This window comes from Macaca fascicularis, chromosome 8 (genome assembly GCF_037993035.2).
Source record: "Macaca fascicularis isolate 582-1 chromosome 8, T2T-MFA8v1.1".
Taxonomy (NCBI): Eukaryota; Metazoa; Chordata; class Mammalia; order Primates; family Cercopithecidae; genus Macaca; species Macaca fascicularis.
In genome coordinates, this window is record NC_088382.1 from 77,030,163 (window position 1) to 77,053,130 (window position 22,968).

At 40.6% G+C, this 22,968-nt stretch overlaps 2 protein-coding genes across 56 annotated transcripts in view; one reads left to right on the top strand and one right to left on the bottom strand.

The window, feature by feature from the left end:
- Positions 1-525: 525 nt before the first annotated feature.
- COPS5 (COP9 signalosome subunit 5) lies at positions 526-18,836 on the bottom strand. Of its 6 annotated transcripts, none has more exons than XR_012416462.1 (9): positions 18,803-18,836; positions 15,906-16,140; positions 14,641-14,769; positions 13,936-14,001; positions 13,132-13,217; positions 7,848-7,959; positions 5,129-5,302; positions 3,290-3,438; positions 526-764 (listed from the first exon to the last, which is right to left on the bottom strand). XR_012416462.1 is itself a non-coding variant. In XM_005563482.4 (8 exons), the coding sequence occupies exons 2-8, from the start codon at positions 16,089-16,091 to the stop codon at positions 680-682; spliced, it is 813 nt and encodes a 270-aa protein (XP_005563539.1). In that variant the 5' UTR covers positions 16,092-16,140; positions 18,803-18,836; the 3' UTR covers positions 526-679. The 6 variants fall into 6 exon arrangements, 3 of the variants coding, with proteins under 3 accessions (XP_005563539.1, XP_015310416.1, XP_045255060.1); XR_012416460.1 differs by having other exon boundaries at positions 18,551-18,826; XR_012416461.1 differs by having other exon boundaries at positions 18,543-18,826.
- A 2,331-nt stretch (positions 18,837-21,167) lies between these two features.
- CSPP1 (centrosome and spindle pole associated protein 1) overlaps positions 21,168-22,968 on the top strand; it is a 130,516-nt gene continuing 128,715 nt past the window's right edge. For all 50 annotated transcript variants that reach the window (XR_012416455.1, XR_012416458.1, XR_012416457.1 and 47 more), the window contains exon 1: positions 21,168-21,278. The gene's annotated coding sequence lies outside the window, so the exon portion shown is untranslated. The remainder of the gene's footprint in view (positions 21,279-22,968) is intronic.

Genomic DNA, 22,968 nt, shown 5'->3' on the forward strand with positions numbered 1-22,968 from the left:
GAGTCCCCAACACACTTTATTTCTCCCCTCATAGCAGTATCTTTAAGTTCTTGTTAATTAAGCTTTAGCCTCCAGAAGTTCTGTGAGGACAGTGGCCATGTCCAGCTTGTTTAGCATATTTCCAGAGAGTAACAGTCGCCTGTTCAGGAAAGGTATGTGATGAATATGTGAAGGACTAGATACCCTGTGCTAGGCTGTCTCTAATAAATATTTGATTTTCAGGAAAATAATTTATGGTACCACTCAGCTAATGTTTTGTGGGAACATTAAAAGTGTTCCTGTTACATTATTAAAATAATTAACTGTTAAATTATATTTTACTTATAGACAGTCAAAAGAAGGGACAAATTGAAAAGTGGTTCTGACAGTATGGCAAGTGAAATGCTGAAATTCTTTGACTAATTTAGTTAGTCTAAACTCTTAAAAATAGAAAGTTCTAATAAATATATTTTCTCTCATATTCAGGAACCATAATGGATACTAGAAAAATATTGTGAATCTTCCCACAAAAAAATGAAAGGACAATTTCATTTTAAAGAGTTTTATTACAGGATGTTAATATTTAGGACACTTCAGAGCACCTTATACTTCTAATCAGATTTTGGGTAACTGGTTTTAAAGTGTTACTTGAATATTTTTCTTATACTGTCTTTCAGGTAAAGTACTTCTCAGAGACCGTTTAAGAGATGTTAATTTGATTAAACAGTTTATCCTTAATAACCTGAGACATCAATCCATGGATAGCTTCTATGGTAGTTTTACAGCTGGAAAACAAAACACACATCACATGATGTCATAAATTGAAAACTATTTCAAACACACAAGATCAGCCCCAATCCATCCATGTAACTCCAATGAGTTTGGTTTTATTCATACTTCTCAAACCACCCCAATGTGAAGTTTTCCCTTGTTATTTTATTAGTCTTCCACATGTCTTTTTAACCATTTCATTACTTACTAGAACTTTCACAAGAGAATGACACATAAAATTTGATACAATTGTTCTGTTTTAGAAGGTGAGTAAAATTATACAAACCTGTAATTAGAGATTGATTCCAATATTATATTACATTATAATCTGTTATTCCTTGTTTATTACTTGGGATAATTTGAAAAATAATTTTGAAGAATACTATTTTTTTTCCTGAAATAATCACAAGCAATTGTCCTCCAACAATTAGAAGTCAAAGTTAGATTAGCGGGTGAAGGCCTTAGATTTTAGAAATGATAAAAAGTATAAGGCAAAAAGCAATGAAAAAACCCCATCAATATTCAGAAGAGATGCAATTCTTGTAAAGCTACCGCAAAAAGGAAAATACTCTACTTTTGATTACTACTTCTGTTCTATTTCTTATATAATTGAAGACATTGCCATAGTAAAATTTTTGCTTCATAAGACATTGAGAAATAAATGTAGATAAACTGATAAATTACATACATAAAGACAGAGGAACAAAACACACTCAAAGCAAGTATCTAAAATGACAACTAATGCCAACGAAAAATACTTTTTTTTGGAGACAGTGTCTCACTCTGTCACCCAGGCTGGAGTGCAGTGGCACAATCATGGGTCACCGCAACCTCTGCCTCCTAGGCTCCAGTGATTCTTGTGCCTCAGGCTCCTAAGTAGCTGGAACCACAGATGTGTGCCACCATGCCCAGCTAATTTTTTTCGTAATTTTTGCAGAGATGGGGTTTTGCCATGTTGCCCAGGCTGGTTTTGAACTCTTGAGCTCAAGCAATATGCCTGCCTTGGCCTCCCAAAGTGCTGGTATTATAAGCATGTGTCACCATGCCCAGCCGAAAAATGCAACTTTTATGCAGGCCACTAGCTCTACCTTCTAAAAACCCACTGAGTAGATGGCAGTGAAATAAGGCTAACCCAAAATGACCTCCAATCCCAGGATACACTTCAGGGACCCTTTTCTCCTCTTTTCCCTATAAACCAAACCAGTTCTTAAAATAGATACCAACATGTAAGTGTGTATAGAAGTCAATGTAGTTCTCCCTTCCTTTCTGCCCCTAATTATTGCATTACAATTCAAATTTCTTTTCTTTCTTTCTTTTTTTGAGACAGAGGTTCACTCTTGTTGGCCAGGCTGGAGTGAAATGGCGCCATCTTGGCTCACTGCAATCTCCACCTCCTGGGTTGAGGCGATGCTCCTGCCACGGCCTCCCGAGTAGCTGGGATTACAGGCGCCCGCCACCACGCCTGGCTAATTTTTGTATTTTTAGTAGAGACGGGCTTTTACCATGTTGGCCAGGCTGGTCTTGAACTCCTGACCTCAGGTGATCTGCCCGCCTTGGCCTCCCAAAGTGCTGGGATTACAGGTGTGAGCCACTGTGCCCAGCCTAAAATTCAAATTTCTGTGAAAGTAAATGTTGTTAATCTATGCAACTTTGTATAGCCTATATATCTGAAGGTCCACATAATTATTTCATAAGTTATTAGAGAACATATCCCAAATTTGTTCCTAATAAAATCTTTGGTAGTAAAATTTGGGATACTAAATTACTGTTTTAGAAGCACAATTTGAGAGAGAGACAATCACTTCCGTAATATCTTAGGATTTAAAGCTTTATTGAATATTAAAATATTATAAATTTAAGAAATCCTAATTTTGGCTGGGCGCGGTGGTTCGTGCCTGTAATCCCAGCACTTTGGGAGGCCCAGGTGGGTGGATCACCTGAGGTCAGGAGTTCAAGACCAGCCTGGCCAACATGGTGAAACCCCATCTCTACAAAAAATACAAAAAAATTAGCCAAGCATGATGGTGGGTGCCTATATTCCCAGTTACCTAGGAGGCTGAGGCAGGAGAATTGCTTGCATCCAGTAGGCGGAGGTTGCAGTGAGCCAAGATCACACCATTGTACCACTGTACTCCAGCCTGGGTGACAGAGCAAGACTCTGTCTCAAAAAAAAGAAATCCTAGTTACTTACACACACACACACACACACACACACACACACACACACTTTAAAGATCCACTGAAGGGCTGGTTTTGTTACACTTTCTAGTTGAACTTAGAAAAGGTGACTGGGAGTGTTCCATAACACTGCTTAGATCTTTGATTTAAGCCTTTTAATGTTCTTACCTGATGTATCCTAAATTTTTCAAAGTTAAAACTTGTGTCTGACAGCTCCTAAAGTTTCCAAGAAGTTAATATTCAGGTACCGTTCTAAGTCGTAACTAAGTTGAGCCATAAGGAATCTGAATCCTACTATTGTTTGCAAATTTTGAAAGAAAAAGAGTTAGGGGCAACAAGAATCTTACAGATTTACTCTTACCTGTCTCTCGTAGCTTTGGCAAGTTTGTCTTCTGATTTTCTGTCATGCGTTTCCAAACCCAGCATGAAACTCCCTCGTCCCAGCTGGGCTTCTGACTGCTCTAACTTTTCAGACAAATCAAAGACCTGACCAGTGGTATAGTCTGCATTCTGTGGGGAAAATGGTATTGTGTCACTACAAAACATAAGTCTACCATTTAAAAAATCTATTTTAATGTAAACTAATTTCCTACAAAGAATATTTCATTTGCAAAGAATTCCACTATAAAATCTGAGTGAATAGTCAGTGAGAAGAGAAATCAAATTACATTTGCAAATCTGCTTCCAAATTCAGGTAGTTCAAGAGTAGATAGATGTTTTCCCTTTTATAATTTCAAGATTACTTGGAATTTTTCTCCTTGACTGCTTAAATCTAATATTTGTTATTATGGGAGGCTGTCAAGTATACAGACCTAAGTCCAAGTTCTGGAAGTATGGCAGATTAGTTGAAGGCCTGAAGTATGCCTCCAGGTTCTCTTCTGAAAATGGTAAGGGAGTCGATAATTCCTACCTTAGAGCTACAGTGAAAATTAAATGAAGTAATGCATATAAAGTTTTTGGCACTGTCCATGACACCTAGTAAAGGCTTAGTAATATTAGCTAATTTTGCTATTATTTTTGTTGAACTTTTAGAATTAGTACTTATGACAATATTGATAAAAATAACATTTTAAAAGCTTTTCTGGGTCGGGCGCGGTGGCTCATGCCTATAATCCGCATTTTGAGAGGCTGAGGCAGGTGGATCACCTGAGGTCAGGAGTTTGAGACCAGCCTGGCCAACAAGATGAAACCCCATCTCTACTAAAAATACAAAAAAAAATAGCTGGGCGTGGTGGCAGGAGCCTGTAATCCCAGCTACTTGGGAGGCTGAGGCAGGAGAATCACTTGAACCCAGGAGGCGGAGGTTGCAGTGAGCCGAAATCGTGCCATTGTACTCTAGCCTGGGCAACAAGAGCAAAACTCTGTCTTTAAAAAACAAACAAACAAACAAACAAAAAATCTTTTCTGGTTACAAAATTAATAATTATACAAAAAAATTTGGAAAATGTAGAGCAATATAAAGAAGAAAACAAACACATTTATAATCTCTTCATTTAGCTTTAACCACAATTACAGAGCATTGCTATATGCTTACATGTATACCTACATTTGAAAAACTATAATATTACATATTTTACCAATATTTTTATGGGGTATACTTTTTTAATTGTAGTCTAAAACACACAAAAAAATTTCACAAAGTTATTAAGTATACATTATATTTCTTTCCTAGATCTTCAATAGAAGAGTGTGAAGAGGAAATAAACTAGTTGGCAAAAAGTAGCATGTCATTCTATTTGCTCAGCTTGCAAGGAAAGACAGTCAGTCACCAAACAAGAAAAGTTATTTGCTGCCATACCAGTTCTTCCAGTGACTTTTACAAACTTAGTATTTTTAAAAGATGCAAGTATATTCATTTTGTCTGGATCTAAATGGTTTAGGAAACCAGTATGTTTTTCCTCCCGCAGACTTGGAAAAAACCCTAAAGTTTATAGAGCTATTTAAGCCATAAAAATATAGGCTACCAGAAATAGTTATACTATTAAAATGACAATAAAAGATATCCAATTACATTTCAAATGTACACAAAATGAATATAGTAAACTAATTTCTTAAATTAGAAAATAACTTAGGTTACATGCTATAATGAACTTCCTTAGCTGGGGGAAGAGAGAAGTTGAACATATGTCTACATATTTGTTCTTAAAATGCTGCAATGTACTATACATAAAACAAAAAAAAGGCAGAAATGTAATTTAACCTTTTCTTGATTATTAATGTCCTCATCTATGCAGTGCTGGAATACAGGGACAGACATTGGGCTGAGTAGGTAGATCTGCTTGCCTTATACAAAGGTTCAGACTGCTCTGGTCTTACAGTGTTTTCTCCCCTTGCCATCAGGTGTCACTTCTGGCTGCTATTAGTATACTTGCCTCTAAGGAAACAACACATATAAAGCACTTAGCAGTGTCTGGCACATAGGAAGCATGTAACACATATTTGCTATTATGATCATTCTCCATCCTAATTTGCTACTTCTGACTACTAAAGATAAGAAATAAGAACAAATGCTGGTTGCCATGGCTCATGCCTGTAATCCCAGCACTTTGTGAGGCCGAGGTGGGTAGAAGACTTGTGCCCAGGAGCTCCAGACCACCCTGGACAACATGGTGAAACCCTGTCTCTATGAAAAAATACAGAAAATTAGTCAGGCATGGTGGTGTACATCCCTGTAGTCCCAGCTACTCAGGAGGCTGAGGTGGGAAAATCACCTAAGTCCAGGAGGTCCAGGCTATAGTGAGATGTGATTGTACCACTGTACTTCAGCCTGGGCAACAGAGTGAGATCCTGTCTCAAAATAAAATAAAATTTAAAAAAAAAGGAAAAAAGAAAAAAAAGAACAGAAAGCTTGTCAGAGTTGTATTTAAAATAACAGTAAATACACTGCTTCACTTGACTAGCCTAAAAAAAAATCCAGTAAATAACAGGCTTAAGTGAAGTCTTTTCCCATGAATATAATGCACCAAATTAAAAAAAAATCATTTACTGAGGCTTTATTATATGCCAGACACTTTACTAATTGCTTTATATAAAGTAGCCCATTTAATTCTCTCAGAGTACTTAATGATGTATGTAGTATATCACCATTTCACAACAAAGAAATGCTTAGTCACATTAAATAACTTTCTGAAAGTCACTCAGAACTAGTAAAGTGACAGAGTTGTTTTCAAAGTCAATTTTATTTTTTAGTATAGATACCATTTATTATAGAAGAGACATGGAAATTTACATAATTAAATATTTCAGAACTTAAGTGCAATGAGCAGCTTCATGTTGATGGCATTTCAATAGTGATTTACTTCAGTCTACATACTTTCTAAGAATGTCAGCATCTCTAAATAAGAAATAATCTGGCTAGGCATGGTGGCTCACAGCCTGTAATGCTAGCACTTTGGGAGGCCAAGGCGGGCAGATTGCTCAAACCTAGGAGTTCATGAAGCCAGCTTGGGCAACATGGCAAAACCCTGTCTCCACAAAAAGATACAAAAATTAGCCAGGTGTGGTGGCTCACCCTTGTAATACCAGCTACTTGGGAGGCTGAGGTGGGAGGATCGCTCAAGCCTGGGAGGTTGAGGCTGCAGTGAGCTGAGATCGTGCCACCACATTAGCCTGGACAACAGACAGAGACCCTGTCTCAAAAAAAAAAAAAAAAAAAAAAAAAAAATCAAATCCTTGGCCTTCCAGGTCAACTGAATAAACCTGAAGAGTGGCAAAGTAGTTCTCTACTTTGGTGCCTCCATATTCTGGGAGAATAATTCTTTATCTCTAACTTTCACATTAACTGGCTGAATCCACCTTTTCCTTGAAAGCTCAATCCAACAGCTACTACCGTTGCTAGCAATGCTTTACCTTAAGATTTTTCTGGAAGTGTAATGCCTCCTTTGGTTACAGTTTCAGCTGTACTCCTTTCAACCAATACTCGATCAAAGAGCGTAAGAAACTTCTAAGTGCTGGTCCTGCTATGACTCCTGCTGCTGTAGCTCATATTCTCCAAACCCAGTTTATTTAATTCTAAATCCTGTGGTTCTAACCACTATATAGATATATACTGCGATGTGTCTCCCAGTATCTACTGCTTTAAAGTAATGCTATTCTGATTCCCTGTGGGAACCTCTCCTTACCCATTTTTAGTCCTTGAGCTCCTGAAGGAGTTTTCTACGATGTGGCCCAGCAGTAAAGCACTTGCTGTGGCCCTAGCCACTCATCAAGCTTATTCAGTTGGCCCACACCAGGCCTAAAGATAGGTATGTGATTAAGTAAAGCCAGTCAGACACAATGAAGTTTTGCCTGGGAATATGTGAGTGTGTGTTTGAGTATGTGTGTGTGTGTGTATCTTGATCTTCTCTTTGAACATGAAACTGAGAGGCTTGGAGGTCTAAAGCTAAAGCTGCTGTCTTGCTTTCACATGAAGCCTAAAAGTAGTGGTAACTAAGATGAAATCAATGCTAAGAGAGAGAAAAAAAACCAAGACCTCATAATATTGTTTGAATGCAAACTTAGCTGTGCCTGAGTTAAGCCCTATTCCTCAACTTTGCAACTTAGACAATTCCCTTTCTTGTTTAAGCTAGTTTCATTAGGTATCCTGTTACTTGTAATCAAGAGTCCAAGCTGAGACACTTGACACACAAAAATCAGTATGTGTATTTTTTTTTTATCCGTAAATCTCTTTATGGCAGGGGCAGATCTCACCCTGATCTGGACACTCTATTTGCTACTTAGACTTGGTCTCTGTGAGTCATGACACAGATCCTGAATTGGCCTAGCATCCTAATCCAGCTCTGGTGGTGCAGAATCCCACCCTAGCCCTGGTGTCTTGGCCAAGTCAGGTACAGCCTTTCTGTGAAACAGTGTTTGAGATATTAAAGGTCTATGGAGCTTAGATAAAATTCAAATGCATTCCTTACAAGTATAGTACTTACAGTAAGCAAGCTAGAGGAACTCAACGTATTCACCCAATATTTATTCCACAACAGCTCGAGCAATTTGCGATCCAAAGAGGATTTAAAATATGAGACTTCTAAGGCATAATATCTATGAAATAAAAGCACAAAATTTAGTAAGTAAAAAAAAATATTCAACTACATCACATAAAAGTTATGGCTAGTTTTAAGTGAATTACACTTTATTCTCAAATATTCATGTTTTAGTTTTTATTCCAATGAGGCAAGAGCTAACCATGGTTTCCTCACACTTCAAGGGTTGTGGATCCAAATCTCCTACTAAACTTCTTGTTTTATTCCTTTTTTTCTGTAGAGCCCAGAAATTCCCAAAATGTTATTAACAACCAGTCAGAACTTCTGAATGACAAGTTTATTCCTGTTACTGAGTTCATAAATTAAGCCAACAGCACATAAACTTAATGAGCTGCCTCTCTAGAGTCAACTATAATTTTTGTTAGTCTCTTTAAATAATAAAAATGACATGTGGATTCCATTATTCCCTTCCTAATTCCCCAGTTAGGACCTACTGCTTTTTGAAAAGCAAATTTTAAGGTAGGTCCTTAAGGCATCCAAAGTAATTGGTCCCACTTTCAAAGGTGCCTAATTTATCATCAGGGCATAGTAAGGAAAAATCTAGTTAAATGTCTGAAAAATATATGTATTTTTAAGATGTAAACTTACATCTTAAACTTACACATGCTTCGTGTATCAACGGATATAAAAAAGGATAAGAGACATCTTTACCTTAAGGAACTCAACATTTATATGGGGGATGTGGTCTAAACCCACAAAAAAATTAAATATGAAGATATACATTGAATAACAGTAAGTGATGCTACAGTGCTATATAAAATGAATCACCTACCAACTAAAGGTTAGAGATTAATAAGCATTCTTCATATAGAGGAGCTCAAGTGATCACTTGGAGCTAGAACTGCCTGAGAAGCCTCAGGGAAAAGGCAAGGTGTAGGGTAACCATTTTTGAGTCTATGGTACGGATATGTGGAGAGCAAGGAGGGCATTAGGCAGAGAGCATCAACACACGAAAAGGAAAGACATGTAAGGGATAATAAGGCAATGGGTTTAGCTGGAAAATTTAGCAAGAGAAGAATTATGTGAGGGGAAGCTAGAAAGCTATGCTGGGGTCTAGGTGGTGAAGGATGTTACATAAAAGGTTAAGAACATTTTTTTTTTTTTTTTTGAGATGGAGTCTTGCTTGGTTGCCCAGGCTGGAGTGCAATGGCGCGATCACAGCTCACCATAACCTCTGCTTCCTGAGTTCAAGCGATTCTCCTGCCTCAGCCTCCCAAGTAGCTGGGACTACAGGCACCCTCCACCACGCCCAGCTAATTTTTGTATTTTTAGTAGAGATGGGGTTTCACGATGTTGGTCAGGCTGGTCTTGAACTCCCAACCTCAGGTGATCTGCCTGCCTTGGCCTCCCAAAGTGCTGGGAGCCACAGTACCCGGCCAAACTTTGGGAGGCAGAGGCAGAAGAATCACTTGAACCCAGGAGGTGGAGGTTGCAGTGAGCGAAGATCGCGCCATTGCACTACAGCCTGCACAAGAGCGAGACTCTGTTTTAAAAAAAAAAAAAAGAAAGAAATTTAAACTTTATCCTGTAGATACCTGGGACTCTTGGAAGGTGCTTGAGTAGAATGGAAGGTACTTGAGTAGAGTAATAATACAGTCAAACGGGTGTTTTATAGAAGCCTGGCTGTGGCAGTACCATTGGGAGATGTTACAGGAGAGAAACTAGAGGCAGGGATTCCACAAAGGAAGCCACTGCAGAAGGGCAGATGAGAAGAGAGAGAGGTTCAGACTCAGAGGTTAGTGGTGCAAAAGATAAAGACACATGGGCACCCTTTTAAAAACAGACTGCTTTTTCTGAGCCGCATCTCGCTCTGTCACTTAGGCTGGTGTGCAGTGGCACAATCTGGGCTCACTGCAACGTTTGCCTCCCAGGTTTAAGTGATCGTCCTGCCGTAGCCTCCCGAGTAGCTGGGATTATAGGTGCCCACCACCATGCCCAGCTAATTTTTTGTATTTTTAGCAGGGATGGGGTTTCACCATGTTGTCCAGGCTGGTCTCGAACGCCTGACCTCAAGTGATCCACCCACCTCAGACTCCCAAAGTGCAAAAATGTTTACTGATTAAAGTTCAGCAGTGAAGAAATAAAACATAATAAATTAAAGACATCATGCTGGGCGCAGTGGCTCATGCCTGTAATCCCAGCACTTTGGGAGGCTGAGGCAGGCAGATCACCTGAGGTCAGGAGTTCGAGACCAGCCTGGCCAACATGGTGAAACCCTGTCTCTACTAAAAATACAAAAATTAGCTGGGTGTGGTGGTGCGTGCTTGTAATCCCAGCTACTTTGGAGGCTGAGGCAGGAGAATCACTTGAACCTGGGAGGCAGAGGTTGCAGTGAGCCGTGACGGCGCAACTGTACTGCAGCCTGGGCAACAGTGTGCGACTCCATCACACACACAAAAAAGAACATTTTTGAGCTGGGCATGGTGGCTCATGCCTGTAATCCCAGCACTTTGGGAGGCTGAGGTGGGCAGATCACGAGGTCAGGAGATCCAGGCCATCCTGGCTAACACGGTGAAATCCCATCTCTACTAAAAATACAAAAAATTAGCCGGGCGTGGTGGCAGGCGCCTGTAGTTCCAGCTACTCGGGAGGCTGAGGCAGGAGAATGGCGTGAACCTGGGAGGCGGAGCTTGCAGTGAGCCGAGATCGCACCACTGCACTCCAGCCTGGGCGACAGAGCGAGACTCCGTCTCAAAAAAAAAAAAGATCATTTTTGAATATTCTAGCAATTCTAGGTTCAAAATTCTAGTCTTTAGCAATGTAGGCTGCCAGCAAAGTAGCTATCCCTCTTTGGTAGGCTCATATTTCAGAGTGGCAAGGTAAGGTATTAGACAAAAGAAAGTTATTTAAGGCTTGGTATGCAACAAGATCTTTTAAAAAAAGTTATTTAAAGAAGACAGAAGGATAAACTAATGAAATAGACAAACAGGGAAATTAGATCTGTTTGAATACAGAAAACATAAAGTATCTCAATCTTTTTTGTTTCAAAGTATAAACCTTTGATACCACTGCAACTCAATATAAATAAAAAAAATTGAGAGTTCCTCTGAAGATTAAAGTATCACAGCAAAGGTGTTTCCAGGCTTAGGAGCAAGTCTCTCAAACAGGAATTATTTAAATTCCTTTTAATAGGGCAAATTAAATAATTAACACTAAACCTCTATCTGAATATGTATTTTTTCTATAACCGGGCACGATGGTGTGCCTGTAGTCCCTGGCCAACCTAGTGAGACTCCATCTCAAATAAAAAAACAGAAACCAAAAAACAAAGGAAGAGAATTGTATTTACAGAAATATGTCAGAGATTATTGAAAACCACATATATTTAAAAATTCAATTTTAGAAATTCTAGAATTTTCTAAGAACCTCTAAACAGAAAAATAAGAGCAGTAGTAGCACATTGGTAGCCAAAGTATTCTTTGAAGTTGGGATAAGTGGTACAGAGAAAAGGGGGCACTAGATAATCATTTATAAGCAGTAATTTTTTTTGGTGCCCACTCTTCTATGTGGTATGCCCTGTTTCAAATCCAAGGATACAGCAGTAAATTTGTGTTCACATTCTAAAGGGGTCAGAAAAAAATATGTCAAAACATATCAGATGGTTACAAGTGCTAAGAAGAAAAAGCAGGGAAAGAGGAAACAGAAGGTGTTATTTTACATAGATAAAATAGTACATCATGATCATGCCTAATGAACTAATGAACATTTTCTATTAGGACGACCCTGTAAACAGATACTCAATGCTTAAAGTAGTTAAGTGAGCCACATGGAAATAAGAGTGTTCTAGGCAGAGGGAACAGCAAGTGCCAGTGCCCTGAGCCATGAGCCTGCTGGCACATTTGACAAACCATAAGGAAGTCAATATGGCTGGATTGCAGACCAGCAAAAGTTCAGTGATAGAGTTGTGTAGTCTGTGATAAGGACTAAGGATCTTGTTCTTGGTGAGATGGGAAGTCATTCTGAAAAGGAAGAGTATGATCTGACTTACAGATCTTAACAGAATCAGTCTGGCTGAAAACAGAGCTTTAAGAAGTGAAGGGCACAAGCTGAAAGACTTGCCAGAAAGCAAGTGCTTGATTGAGGCTCCAGATGGCAGTGGCTTGGGTGAAAATGATAGTAAGAGAGGTGGTGAGATATTTTTAGAAGGTAGATAAAACTGTCCCCATTGACTTCTTTAACATTAAAAAAATTTAAGATATAATTCATACATCATAAAATTCACCATTAAAAAAAGTATGTAGGCTGGGCATGATGGCTCACACCTGTAATCCCAGCACTTTGGGAGGCCAAGGCAGGTGGATCACGAGGTAAGGAGTTTGAGACCAGCCTGGCCGACATGGTGAAACCCTGTTTCTACTAAAAATACAAAAATTAGCTGGGTGTGGTGGCATGCGCCTGTAATCCCAGCTACTTGGGATGTTGAGGCAAGAGAATTGCTTGGACCCAGGTGGTGGAGGTTGCAGTAAGCCAAGATCATGCTACTGCACTCCAGCCTGGGCAACAGAGCAAGACTATGTCTTGTGGGTCGTGGGGGAAGGTATGTAATACAGTGGTTTTTAGTAAGAATTCTTATACTTTATAACTTTAACTTTTTAATATGGCTTCTTTAATCTTTCAAATCTTTCAAAGATTAGAAAGAATCTTTGTTCAGTAGAAATTATATATTTTGAGGGCTGCAGACATGCTAGTGTCAGCTGGCCCTGAACCCATCTTTATCTTGTCATAATTTTATATAGGCCAAGTATCTTGTACATTGAAAAAATGTTTAGGTTGTGTAAAAGGCAAATGACATGCTAGTTTGAAACATTAATAAAAAATGCAAAAGAAAAAAATTAAAAAATGCAAACATTCACCTAAATTCATATACTATTATTGTAAAAGCTATCATGAAATGTATTTTGTGCTTTTTTTCTCATCTGTAAAAAAGGGCCTTGGACTGGTTGATATCTATGGTTTCTTTCAGCCTCCTGAGTGCTGGGACTATAGGACTGTGCCACCTCATCTGGCTAACTTTTATAACATGTTTTGTAGAGATGGGGTCTCACTATGTTGCCCAGGCTAGTGTTGAATTCCTGTCCTCAAGCAATTCTTTCACTTTGGCTTCCCAAAGTGCTGGGATTATAGGTGTGAGTCACCATGCCTGGCCCAGATATCTTTTTAAATTACTTACTGTTTGCAGTGTACACCAAAATCTTCTATTTTATTAAGTGGGATAGTCTGGTACTCAGAAGGTCCTTCATCAGGAGGTTTGTAGCCCTAAACAAAAATGAGGCAAACAGAAGATTAAAAAAATATATATATAAACGAGAAAAACATCATGTTTTCTATGCAGCTTTCTAATTACAGGATTATTAATTTTGGGAGGCAAATACTTAACATGAGCATTCTAATAATAAAAAAAAAAATACTGTTTCTACTTTCCCCCTACCCTGTTTGGTGGCTATAGGCTGGATTTTGCTTACAGATTTATTTTTCTTCTCCTTAGGTGATGTACTTTTGTTCTAATTAACTATTTTAGATTGCAGGCTCCTGCCAGGGAAGGAAACAGACCTATAGATTTAGCTCGTTTTTTCTCTAGTACCTGTCAGAATGCCACAGGCACACAGATGGTTATTAAAGACTGCTTTCCCAGTAAAATTAACAATATATAACATAAATGTATTACCCTTTGCTAGGGACAGCTTGTGGTAGTTTACTATTTTGTAAATATTATTAAATTGTTTTAACAAAAAGAGATATTGCTAATGTCTTTAATAATAAGTCAAATATTTGGAATTTAAAACATGTAAGGACTTATAATTTTAAAAATTACTAAGCATTCCTACAGTCCCATCTACTTGGGAGGCTGAGTTGGCTTGAGCCTAGGAGATGAAGGCTGTAGTACACTATGATCATGCCTGTGAATAGCCACTGTACTCCAGCCTAGGTAACACAGTGAGACTCTATCTATCTCTTAAAAAAAAAAAAAAGTTACCTTTGGGTATGTCCTAAAGGCGCCAAGATTCACTTTCCCTGCAGATATTGTTCTTGTTGGATCAATCTATAAGAAAGATATATTTAATATTTACTGATATAAAACTGTATGCCTTTTATTGAAACATTATTAACCTAGAAATGTATACATACATATAACACTATATACATACACAATAACTAAATAAGAATAAACAAACCAAAAAACCAAAGAAGTTCAGTAAGAGGGTAATATAAGTGTCTCACAGCTAACTTAGAGATTAGAATTATTATAATATTTAAGAATATCATTTGAAGGTTTGCTCATCTCTTTTTAAAGTTTTCTTTTTTCCTTTTAAGAGATGAATAATTCCTACCTTCCTCATAAAACTGGATTGCACTTAAAACACCCTGAACATAATAAGAGCTGCTCTAGCAATTCCTGCTTATCTCAGATCAGTCAACACTGATTGAATGCCTATGATGAGCTGGCACTGAGACATAGATGCTATGACTATCCACATTTTATAGAGGGGGGAAGTGAGATACACAGTGGTTAAAAACACTTGCTCAAAGTCTCAGCTTCTAGGAGATGGAATTCACATTGAAACCTAGGCAGACTGACACCAGAGCAATTTCTCTTTACTACACTGTTATTATTTCTCATTATACTTGCTTCAGCAAATCTTCATAAATAACTTAATTAAACTAGTTTTAAAATTCTTACCACCACTGCTACAAATGGTTCCTGGAACTGCTGATTGAGCATCTGAGTACTAACATCAATCCCAGAAAGCCAGCAGCCATAGCCAGGATGGCTATGATACCACCCGATTGCATTTTCAAGGCGGCCAACCTAACAAATGAAGGGGCAAAAAAGTTTAAGATTACTCTTTAATTAATTTACAAGGTACCAGTACAATAAAGGTAACCAGTCTCCTTCCCATCTCTTTCTCCTCAATTACCCAGTTTTTTCAGCCCAGATGTGAAATCTATAGGCAATTGCTTACCCTTAGAGATATTCTTTGTATACAGAATACATATTCTTTGCATATATATAGATTGATAAAAACACACACAGTAGCATACCACGTAACAATAATAATGTTTTACACTTTGCTTTTTCACTCAATAAACTGCTTTGGAGTTTGCTTCACATAAGTCATCAATATACATGACGGTTACCTTTTTTTCTTTTTTTCTTTTAAAGGCTGCCTGGCAGTCCACTGATGGAATATACCATAATTTATTTAGCCAGTTTTATACTCAGTAACTGAGTTAGATTGTTTCCAAATTTTTTATTTTAAACACATATCTGGTAATAAGTGTGAGAGTTTATTTAAAAAAAAATAAAATCCATGCCATAGACCGGGTGCAGTGGCTCATGCCTGTAATCCCAGCACTTTGGGAGGCTGAGGTGGGTGGATCACTTGAGGACAGGAGTGGCCAACACTCCTGTCCTGGCCAACACAGAGAAAACCTGTCTCTACTAAAAATACAAAAATTATGGAAGGGCATGGTGGCTCATGTCTGTAATCCCAGCACTTTGGTAGGCCAAGGTGGGCAGATCACTTGAAGTCAGGAGTTTGAGACCAGTCAGGCCAACACGGCAAAACCCATCTCTACTAAAAATACAAAAATTATCCAGGCCTACTGGTGCACGCCTGTAGTCCCAGCTACTCAGGAGGCTGAGGAGGGAGAATTGCTTGAGCCCAGGAGGTGGAGGTTGCAGTGAGCCAAGATCACGCCACTGCACTCTAGCCTGGGCAACAGAGTGAGTCCCTGTCTTGAAAAAAAAAAACACAAAAAACAAAAACAAAAAACCATGCTATAAATCTTATCAGGCTTTTAATCTCGTACATTTTACATATAAATCATTAAAATTTAAATATAACATTTCCTATAAAGGGGATAATTTTAAGTCTAGAAACTCAAAAGTCACCTTGAGACTCTAACTTGCACTTACTAAACTATAAGAAACAACATTTTTACCTGTTTGGCATTTTCTATGTATGCAGCCATGTATTCATATGCAGCAGCCTGAGCATTTACTCGAGTTTCAGTGCCCTCCACAGGCAAAGCAAAGCTGTCCATAATGATCATGGTTTCACCATCCACCTTTCCTAGCATCAGACCCATCACTTCCAAGTTGCCTCCTGATCTGGCATGCATCACCATCTTCAGTAGAGCCAATGCCGAGATTTTGCAGTACTTAAAGTAATGGTGACTGCAAAACAAAATCACAATGTAATTAAATTTCTTATATAAAGTAAAATTTCAGAAAAGTTTTTATGAAGATAAAGAGTAAGTATTGAAGGAATTTACAGCGATGGAAGGGGAGTGTAGACTATGGGGAGAAAAAGTAGAAAAGGACAGTTTTTGCAGGCTGGAAACAATAAGTATGTTATAGTCCTGCAATGCATCCCCCTTGGGGGAGGGGAAAAGTCTGAAATAGTTTTTTAATATGCTAAATAAGGAAGTAACATGACCAGTTCAATAGACTTTTTCTCCATTAATCTGGAATCACCCAATCTTGGATTCTGACTGCTTGGATGGTTGTGCCTAACTGTTCTGAGGCCTAACCTCTGGCCTAATGGTTAAGAATGTGGGTTCTGACATTCATCTGCTAAGGTTTGAATCTTGACATTGCCATTCCCTAGCTGTGGTATTGGGACAACCATGTAATGTCTATGCCTAGGTTTCCTTTTCTGTAAATAGGGATAGTCATAATTGTTATTAGGATAAAGTAAATGAAATAATGTATATAAAGTGCTTAGCTTAGCACCTTACACATACTAGAACCCTAATAAGTGCTAGCTGTTATCAGCATTATTAACCTGTCTCTTAACCCTACTCTCAAAGAACAGAGTGTTGAAGGGTGGGCTTCCCTGTTATATCAGCCTCAAATTAAAAAGTAGCCATAATATCCTAGTCTTCTATGATCATTATTTCAGAGTTGGTCATCAGTGAATTAAACTCTTGAATAAAATTACATTTTGGTCTCATTAGTGCAGCCCAAGACAGCTAGGATGAATATAATTAGAGCCACAATTAGACAGTGAAGCAGGCCGACAGTTTCCAAATATTTAAGAGTACACAAACCTAAAATGCACAACCTGCTACAGAAACAAGCAGACAACCAAGCAACTTAAGCAGCCTTACAGAGCAGTCAGTCAACGTCTCTACAAAGCCTTTTTAGATGTCTGCCCACAGAAAGAATCCAAATTTAATTCCTAAGCTTTGCCAGATTTCAACCAAAAGCTGAAAAATGTGTAGACCTCATGTTGGAAATCAAGACATGAATCGAAATCTTGGCTTCTCCCTTTACTGGAGAAAAGAAGAAAGACAAGTTACTGTGCTCCTATTACATATATTCTAGACGACTCTTTTTATACATTATCTCACCTAATCTCTATGACAATACCAATAGGTAGGTCTTATTTCCATACTATGACAAATGAAGATGGATAAGTAAATTTCCTAAGGTCAGTCAACTAGTTAGTGACAGCTGTGAAGTTTGATCTTAGGTCTGACTATTGCTCAGCTAAGAGTTCACTTATCTCAGTGTGATCATAAATTACATAATGTATTTGCTTGTTTTTTAATTTGTAAAAAAAGGATGGATATACTGTACTGGGTTGTCATAAAGATTAAATGACGTGGAAATCTCTAGCTAGATGCTTCCGCAATTCACCATTGTGGAATCTGAATACTGAGACAAGGCTAGCTTTGTAAAAAAAACTGTGAGGCAGTAGAAGTATGTCCTCTTGTTGACTGCAGCTCTCATTTCTATCTAACCATTAGCTTTTGTGCTCCTTTTACTCTCTCTCAAACATAGCCCGTAATAATTATCTTTTCCTGAGAGCAGGAAATCTCTCAGGAGATGCTCTCAGGAAAACATAAATATTATGGGTAAAGATCCCTCGACTTGTCACCACTCCCAGGGAAAAATGGGTATTGTTGAAGGGCAAAAAGTCTTAAGCTCTATTTTTAAAATTTCTGGCTTATGGGAACTGATGGAGTAACATTGTAGAGACCAGGTAGAGCCTCCGTGTGCCTCCGAAATAATTATCAGCAATCAAAAAACTATTATAGACCCAGGCCTCACGCCTGTAATTCCAGCATTTTGGAAGGCCAAGGTGGGAGGATCGCTTGAAGGCAGGAGCTCGGGATCAGCCTGAGCGACATAGCGAGGACCCACCTCTAGTTAAAAAAGAAAATAAAAGAAAATAGCTCATAGCTATTTTTGAGACCTTGAGCTGCTGACTCGATTTCTGAAAACAACTGCGGTCCCCAGTAAGGGAATAGCTGAAGACCCAAATAAGGTGCATGTCGCCACTGGGTTCAAGGCAGGGTGTGCGGCATATATGACAATACGGATGTTCAGAAGTGACAACTTAAATCACCGCTTGTTGTTCTCCCCTTACATCATCCGGGGGTAAATGGATTAAAGCGACAGAAAGGGGAGTCAAAGCCCCAGCGGAGGGCTTAGGCTCTACTTGCAGATCCAAGGCGCATATTCTGTTCCCCTCCCCGTCGGTGAAAGCTCTTCACCCCTTTCACCTCCCTCTCCCTCTGGGTCTCTTAAACTCCCGCCAACCCTTCCCTCCCCTGCGTCTCGCCAGGGACCTCCTCACTCCTTAGTCCAGGGCTTCGCCGCCAGGATTTCTTGCTGCTGTTTCTTGTCGTATTTGTAGATTTCATCGATACTCTGAGCTTCCTGCATATTGTTGGCCAATTCCCAGGTTTTCTGAGCCATACCGCTCCCGGACGCCGCCATTGCAGAGAAAGCGGAGAAGTTGTCGTCTCTACAACCAAGACGCAACTTTACCTCGCTAGGTCTCCGGGTGTGGGCCTTGACCCTCCGCACCACGGGAACAAACTCTTACCTAGACTCTCGGGGCAGCCATGACACCTAGAACCGGAGGTGAACTTGGTAGAGACCATTCAGGGAAGACAGGGACCTTTCCGGGACGTGACGATATAAGCAGCAGTTACAGGAATAGGGAGAGACGAATCTTCTTGTGACTTAAATTAGAACATCTTGTCTCGGAAAATTGTATGTGTGAAATAGAACAAACAGAATTATAGGGTATGGGAATGGTATAGTCTTCCATACCGGAAGAAGGGCATGTAACGTTATTCCAGAAACTGTTATTTGCCTTCTCTGCTTGTACTGCGCAGGCTCGGTCTCCGCCATATTAAAGGTAGTTGGAGCCTTAACGGTGGGATGTGGAGGGCAGAAAGTGTTTTTGTGTGGGTCTAGGTACCTTAAATGAGATGTTTGTTGAAAGACTAAAGGGTAAGGCCGTCTGTTGTACAACTGAGCTAAAAGTCGTTCTGGAAGCTGGTTGAGAGGAAGATAAACATGGCATTCCAGTTTACTTCAAGATGACTCACTGCACATGCGTAAAAGCTAACGGGCTCGTGGTGGCTTGGCACTTAACTTGCAGATGGGCTTTTTCTATCGATGCCAGGAGGCAGTGGGTACTCCTTGATTGCTATTGTCATGTCTTTTTGGGTGTCGGTAAAAATTAACATCTACATATGCATAATGTGCCATTACTGATCTGAAAATGTCCAGTACTCCGTTCTTATAATAGGTTACAGTTAAATCTTTGGCACTGCTGTGAATTATGTGCCATTACTGTTCTGAAAATGTCCAGTACTCAGTTCTTATAATAGGTTACAGTTAAATCTTTGGTACTCCTGTGAACCGCATTTGTTCCCAAAGCGTAATTAATCTCGGCAACTGGTTTGTTTTCTTCCTACAGTTAATACAATGTTCAATTATTTTTTAAATTAGTTTACGTGTTTTAGGTTTTCTTTTTTCTCCATCTCATTTCTCCATCCATGCAAGATTTTAAGTTTCAAGACACAGGGAGCAGGTCTGCGTTCCTTGTTTTATCTCCTAGCACCTAGCATAGGTGTTCAAGATTTTTTTTTTTTTTTCCTTTCCTGAAAAGATAGCATCACAGGCCAGGCGCAGTGGCTCACGCCTGTAATCCCAGCACTTTGGGCAGCCGAGGCGGGCGGATCACTTGAGATCGAGAGTTCGAGACCAGCCTGGCCAACATGGTGAAGTCTCTAAAAAAATACAAAAAAATTAGCCAGTCGTGATGGTGTGCGCCTGTAGACCCAGCTACTCAGGAGGCTGAGGCAGGAGAATCGTTTGAACCCAGGAGGCGGAAGTTGCAGTGATCCTAGATCGCGCCACTCCAGCCTGTGAGACAGAGCCAGTCTCAAAAAAGAAAAAAAAAAAAAAAAAAAGAAAAGAAAAGAAAAAGAAAAAAGAAAAGATAGCACCACAGCTGTTAACAACCTGGCCCCTACGCACCTCTTCCAGCTTCATCTCTCTTTAGTCCCCCCTGAAACTTTTCGTTCTAGCAATGCAAATATATTTCCTTTGGCTTTGCATATGTGGTCAGCATTGCTTGAAATGCTCTTTCCTACATTTTCTGCCTGGGAACTCATATTAATCTTTAAAAATACAGTCCAGTGAGATCGACCACGAACTCTTTCTTGACACTCCAATGACCATTCCTTCCATGATGTCTCTTAAGTCTCTGTAGGTGCTTCTGTAACTGTTACAATGCGTTGTAATAATCAGTTAAGACAAAAACATTGGAATTATCGAATCCACACCACAGCTTGCTGTTTTGGCACTTTCAGTTGAAGAAAATTTGCTTTAAAACCATCTTACAAAGAAATTTAGGGTAAAATAGTACATTAATACCTACCCTTAGTTCCACTCTCCTGGGAAACTAGAGGTCTCTTTTCTAGTAGTAGCATATGGCCATATGCTATTGTATTGGGGTGAACTGAATAACATGTTGAAAATGATAAGGAAAGCCCAGGACCCAACGTTGACGACACTCCTGGGCTAGAGTAACGCCCTGAGAGGTATGCCAACATTTTTCCTCTCACTACCTCCCCATTTTTCTTTCCAGGCTCTGACACTGTTCCCAAGCTGGCTGGTGCATGGGAGGTTGGAGAGGCTGAAGTAGATTTAGCCTGAGAAGTGGCCCCCACGGTTTAATAGCCCCTGGGCAAAGCGGGAGAACGGGTTGTCCAAGTCCCCTGCCAGGGTGCTGGCGAACCGAGAGAGCAGCGGGCAGCTATGCGGCCTCCGGGACAGCAGGGGGCGATGTCTTGCCGCGCGGCCGCCTGCAGTGAGGGCGGGGCCGCACCAGGCGGAGGGCGGAGGGCGAAGGACGGGCGGAGGGCTGGGCCTGAGGGGCGGAGCCCAAGCCCGGAGGTTTTTCGCGCTGTTTCCGCGCCAGGTGGCGGCTGCTACCTTTTCGGTTCGCGACGATCCTGTAGAGCACTGTTCGTCTCCCGGTCTCAGGGAGCCCGCTCCCCTGAGTAAGAGTCAGCCAGCCGCGGATGGGGAGCGTGAGCTGCGGGGTGTCGTGCGGTGTGGTGTGGGTTGAGAGTGGAGAGTCCTGGGGCTGCATTCGCGGCCCCGGAGCGGGGGTAGGGGCAGGGGCTCCCTCGGGGCGTAGGTCTCGAGGCAACTAGGCCGGCGACGTGCCGGAGTTACAGGCTTTGGAGTCTGGGGGTGGAAGAGGGGGGTGGTTTCTTGTCGGCAGGGGGCATCGTGGCGGTTGGGCGCAGTGGGGGAGGTGCCCGAGTTACGGGTGTGGAGAGTTGGGGTCTCGCGGCCGAGAGGCGGGCACCATTGACTGAGTTATGAGGGTTGGGGGCGGGAGTTCCTGTGAGCAGGGGTCTTGCAGCTGCCGGGTTCGGGGAGGTGCCCTGGTTACACGGTCGGGATTCCTGGGCCACCGTGGTCGCTGCCGCCCGCGGTGTTGTTGTTAGCTGGTTGCCTGACGACGCACTGACGCTTCCTAGTCAGTCACCTCCAGGGCCTGAGGGCGAGCAGTGCCTTGGTTCCCACGCGCCTCCTCTACCCAACTGCGAGGCCTCCCCTGCTCTGTCAAGCCTCCCCAGGCGCCTTTCTAGCCCCTCGGTGCTTGTTATTGTTAACGTGGGAGTGCTTGTGCGCACTGCTTTGCTAGTAAAACTTACTTAATCTTCACTGTAGCTCGGTATTGTTGTTACCGTATTTCCCCCCGTGATTGCCCGATTGCTTGAGCTTGAACCTCTTGTTTCTAACTGCCTTGATTTTAGGAATCTTACGTGGGACTTGAATCCAGTTGTCAGTACATGTTATTAATGGAACTCATCTTTTGAGAGAGGCTAGCTCTCAAGATTGTAGGATTAAGACGCTTAACTAGGATTTCGGGGAAGACTAAATTCTGAAGTAAACCACCACCTGGTTTCCAAACACCAGGGAAAATGCAGGGGCCTAAAAGCAACCAATAGGAATTTGTAAAATGCTAATTTAGGCCTTTTACAAGTTATTTAGGCTCTGTTCTGTGTGAAAGAATGACTTGTCATGTTAACAAGCTCCATGGGAGCTACTGAGGTATTTTCTCCGTATCATTCTTCTCCCTAGGAGGTCGCTAGCTTTCTGGTGATTAAATATCTACTGAAATGCTCCACAAGGATCAATTTTTTGTTTGTTTGTTTGTTTTGTTTTTGGAGACAGGGTCTCGCTCTGTTGTATAGGCTGGAGTGCAGTGCACCATCTGGACTCACTGCAACCTCCCCCTTCCAGGTTCAAGCAGTTCTCCTGCCTCAGCCTCCTGAGTAGCTGGAACTACAAGTGCATGCCACCACGCCCAGCTAATTTTTGTACTTTTAGTAGAGAAGGAGTTTCACCTTGTTGGCCAGGCTGGTCTCGAACTTCTGACCTCAAGTCAGAAGCCTTTGCCTAGGCTTCCCAAAAATGCTGGGATTACGGCCCTGAGCCACATGCCAGGCCACGTTTGGGTCTTCTGCCAGATAGCCTTCTGGGAGGCAGTGGGTGCGTTTAGACAGAGTAAATTGAAACAGGCCACTTTCGGTACAGTTTTTCTCAAATGAAGCTTTCAGACAAATATTATTTAACTGTTACACATTTGAGCAGATTTCAGATTATCCTTTTTTTTTTTTTTTTTTTTTGAGACGGAGTCTCGCTCTGTCGCCCAGGCTGGAGTGCAGTGGCCGG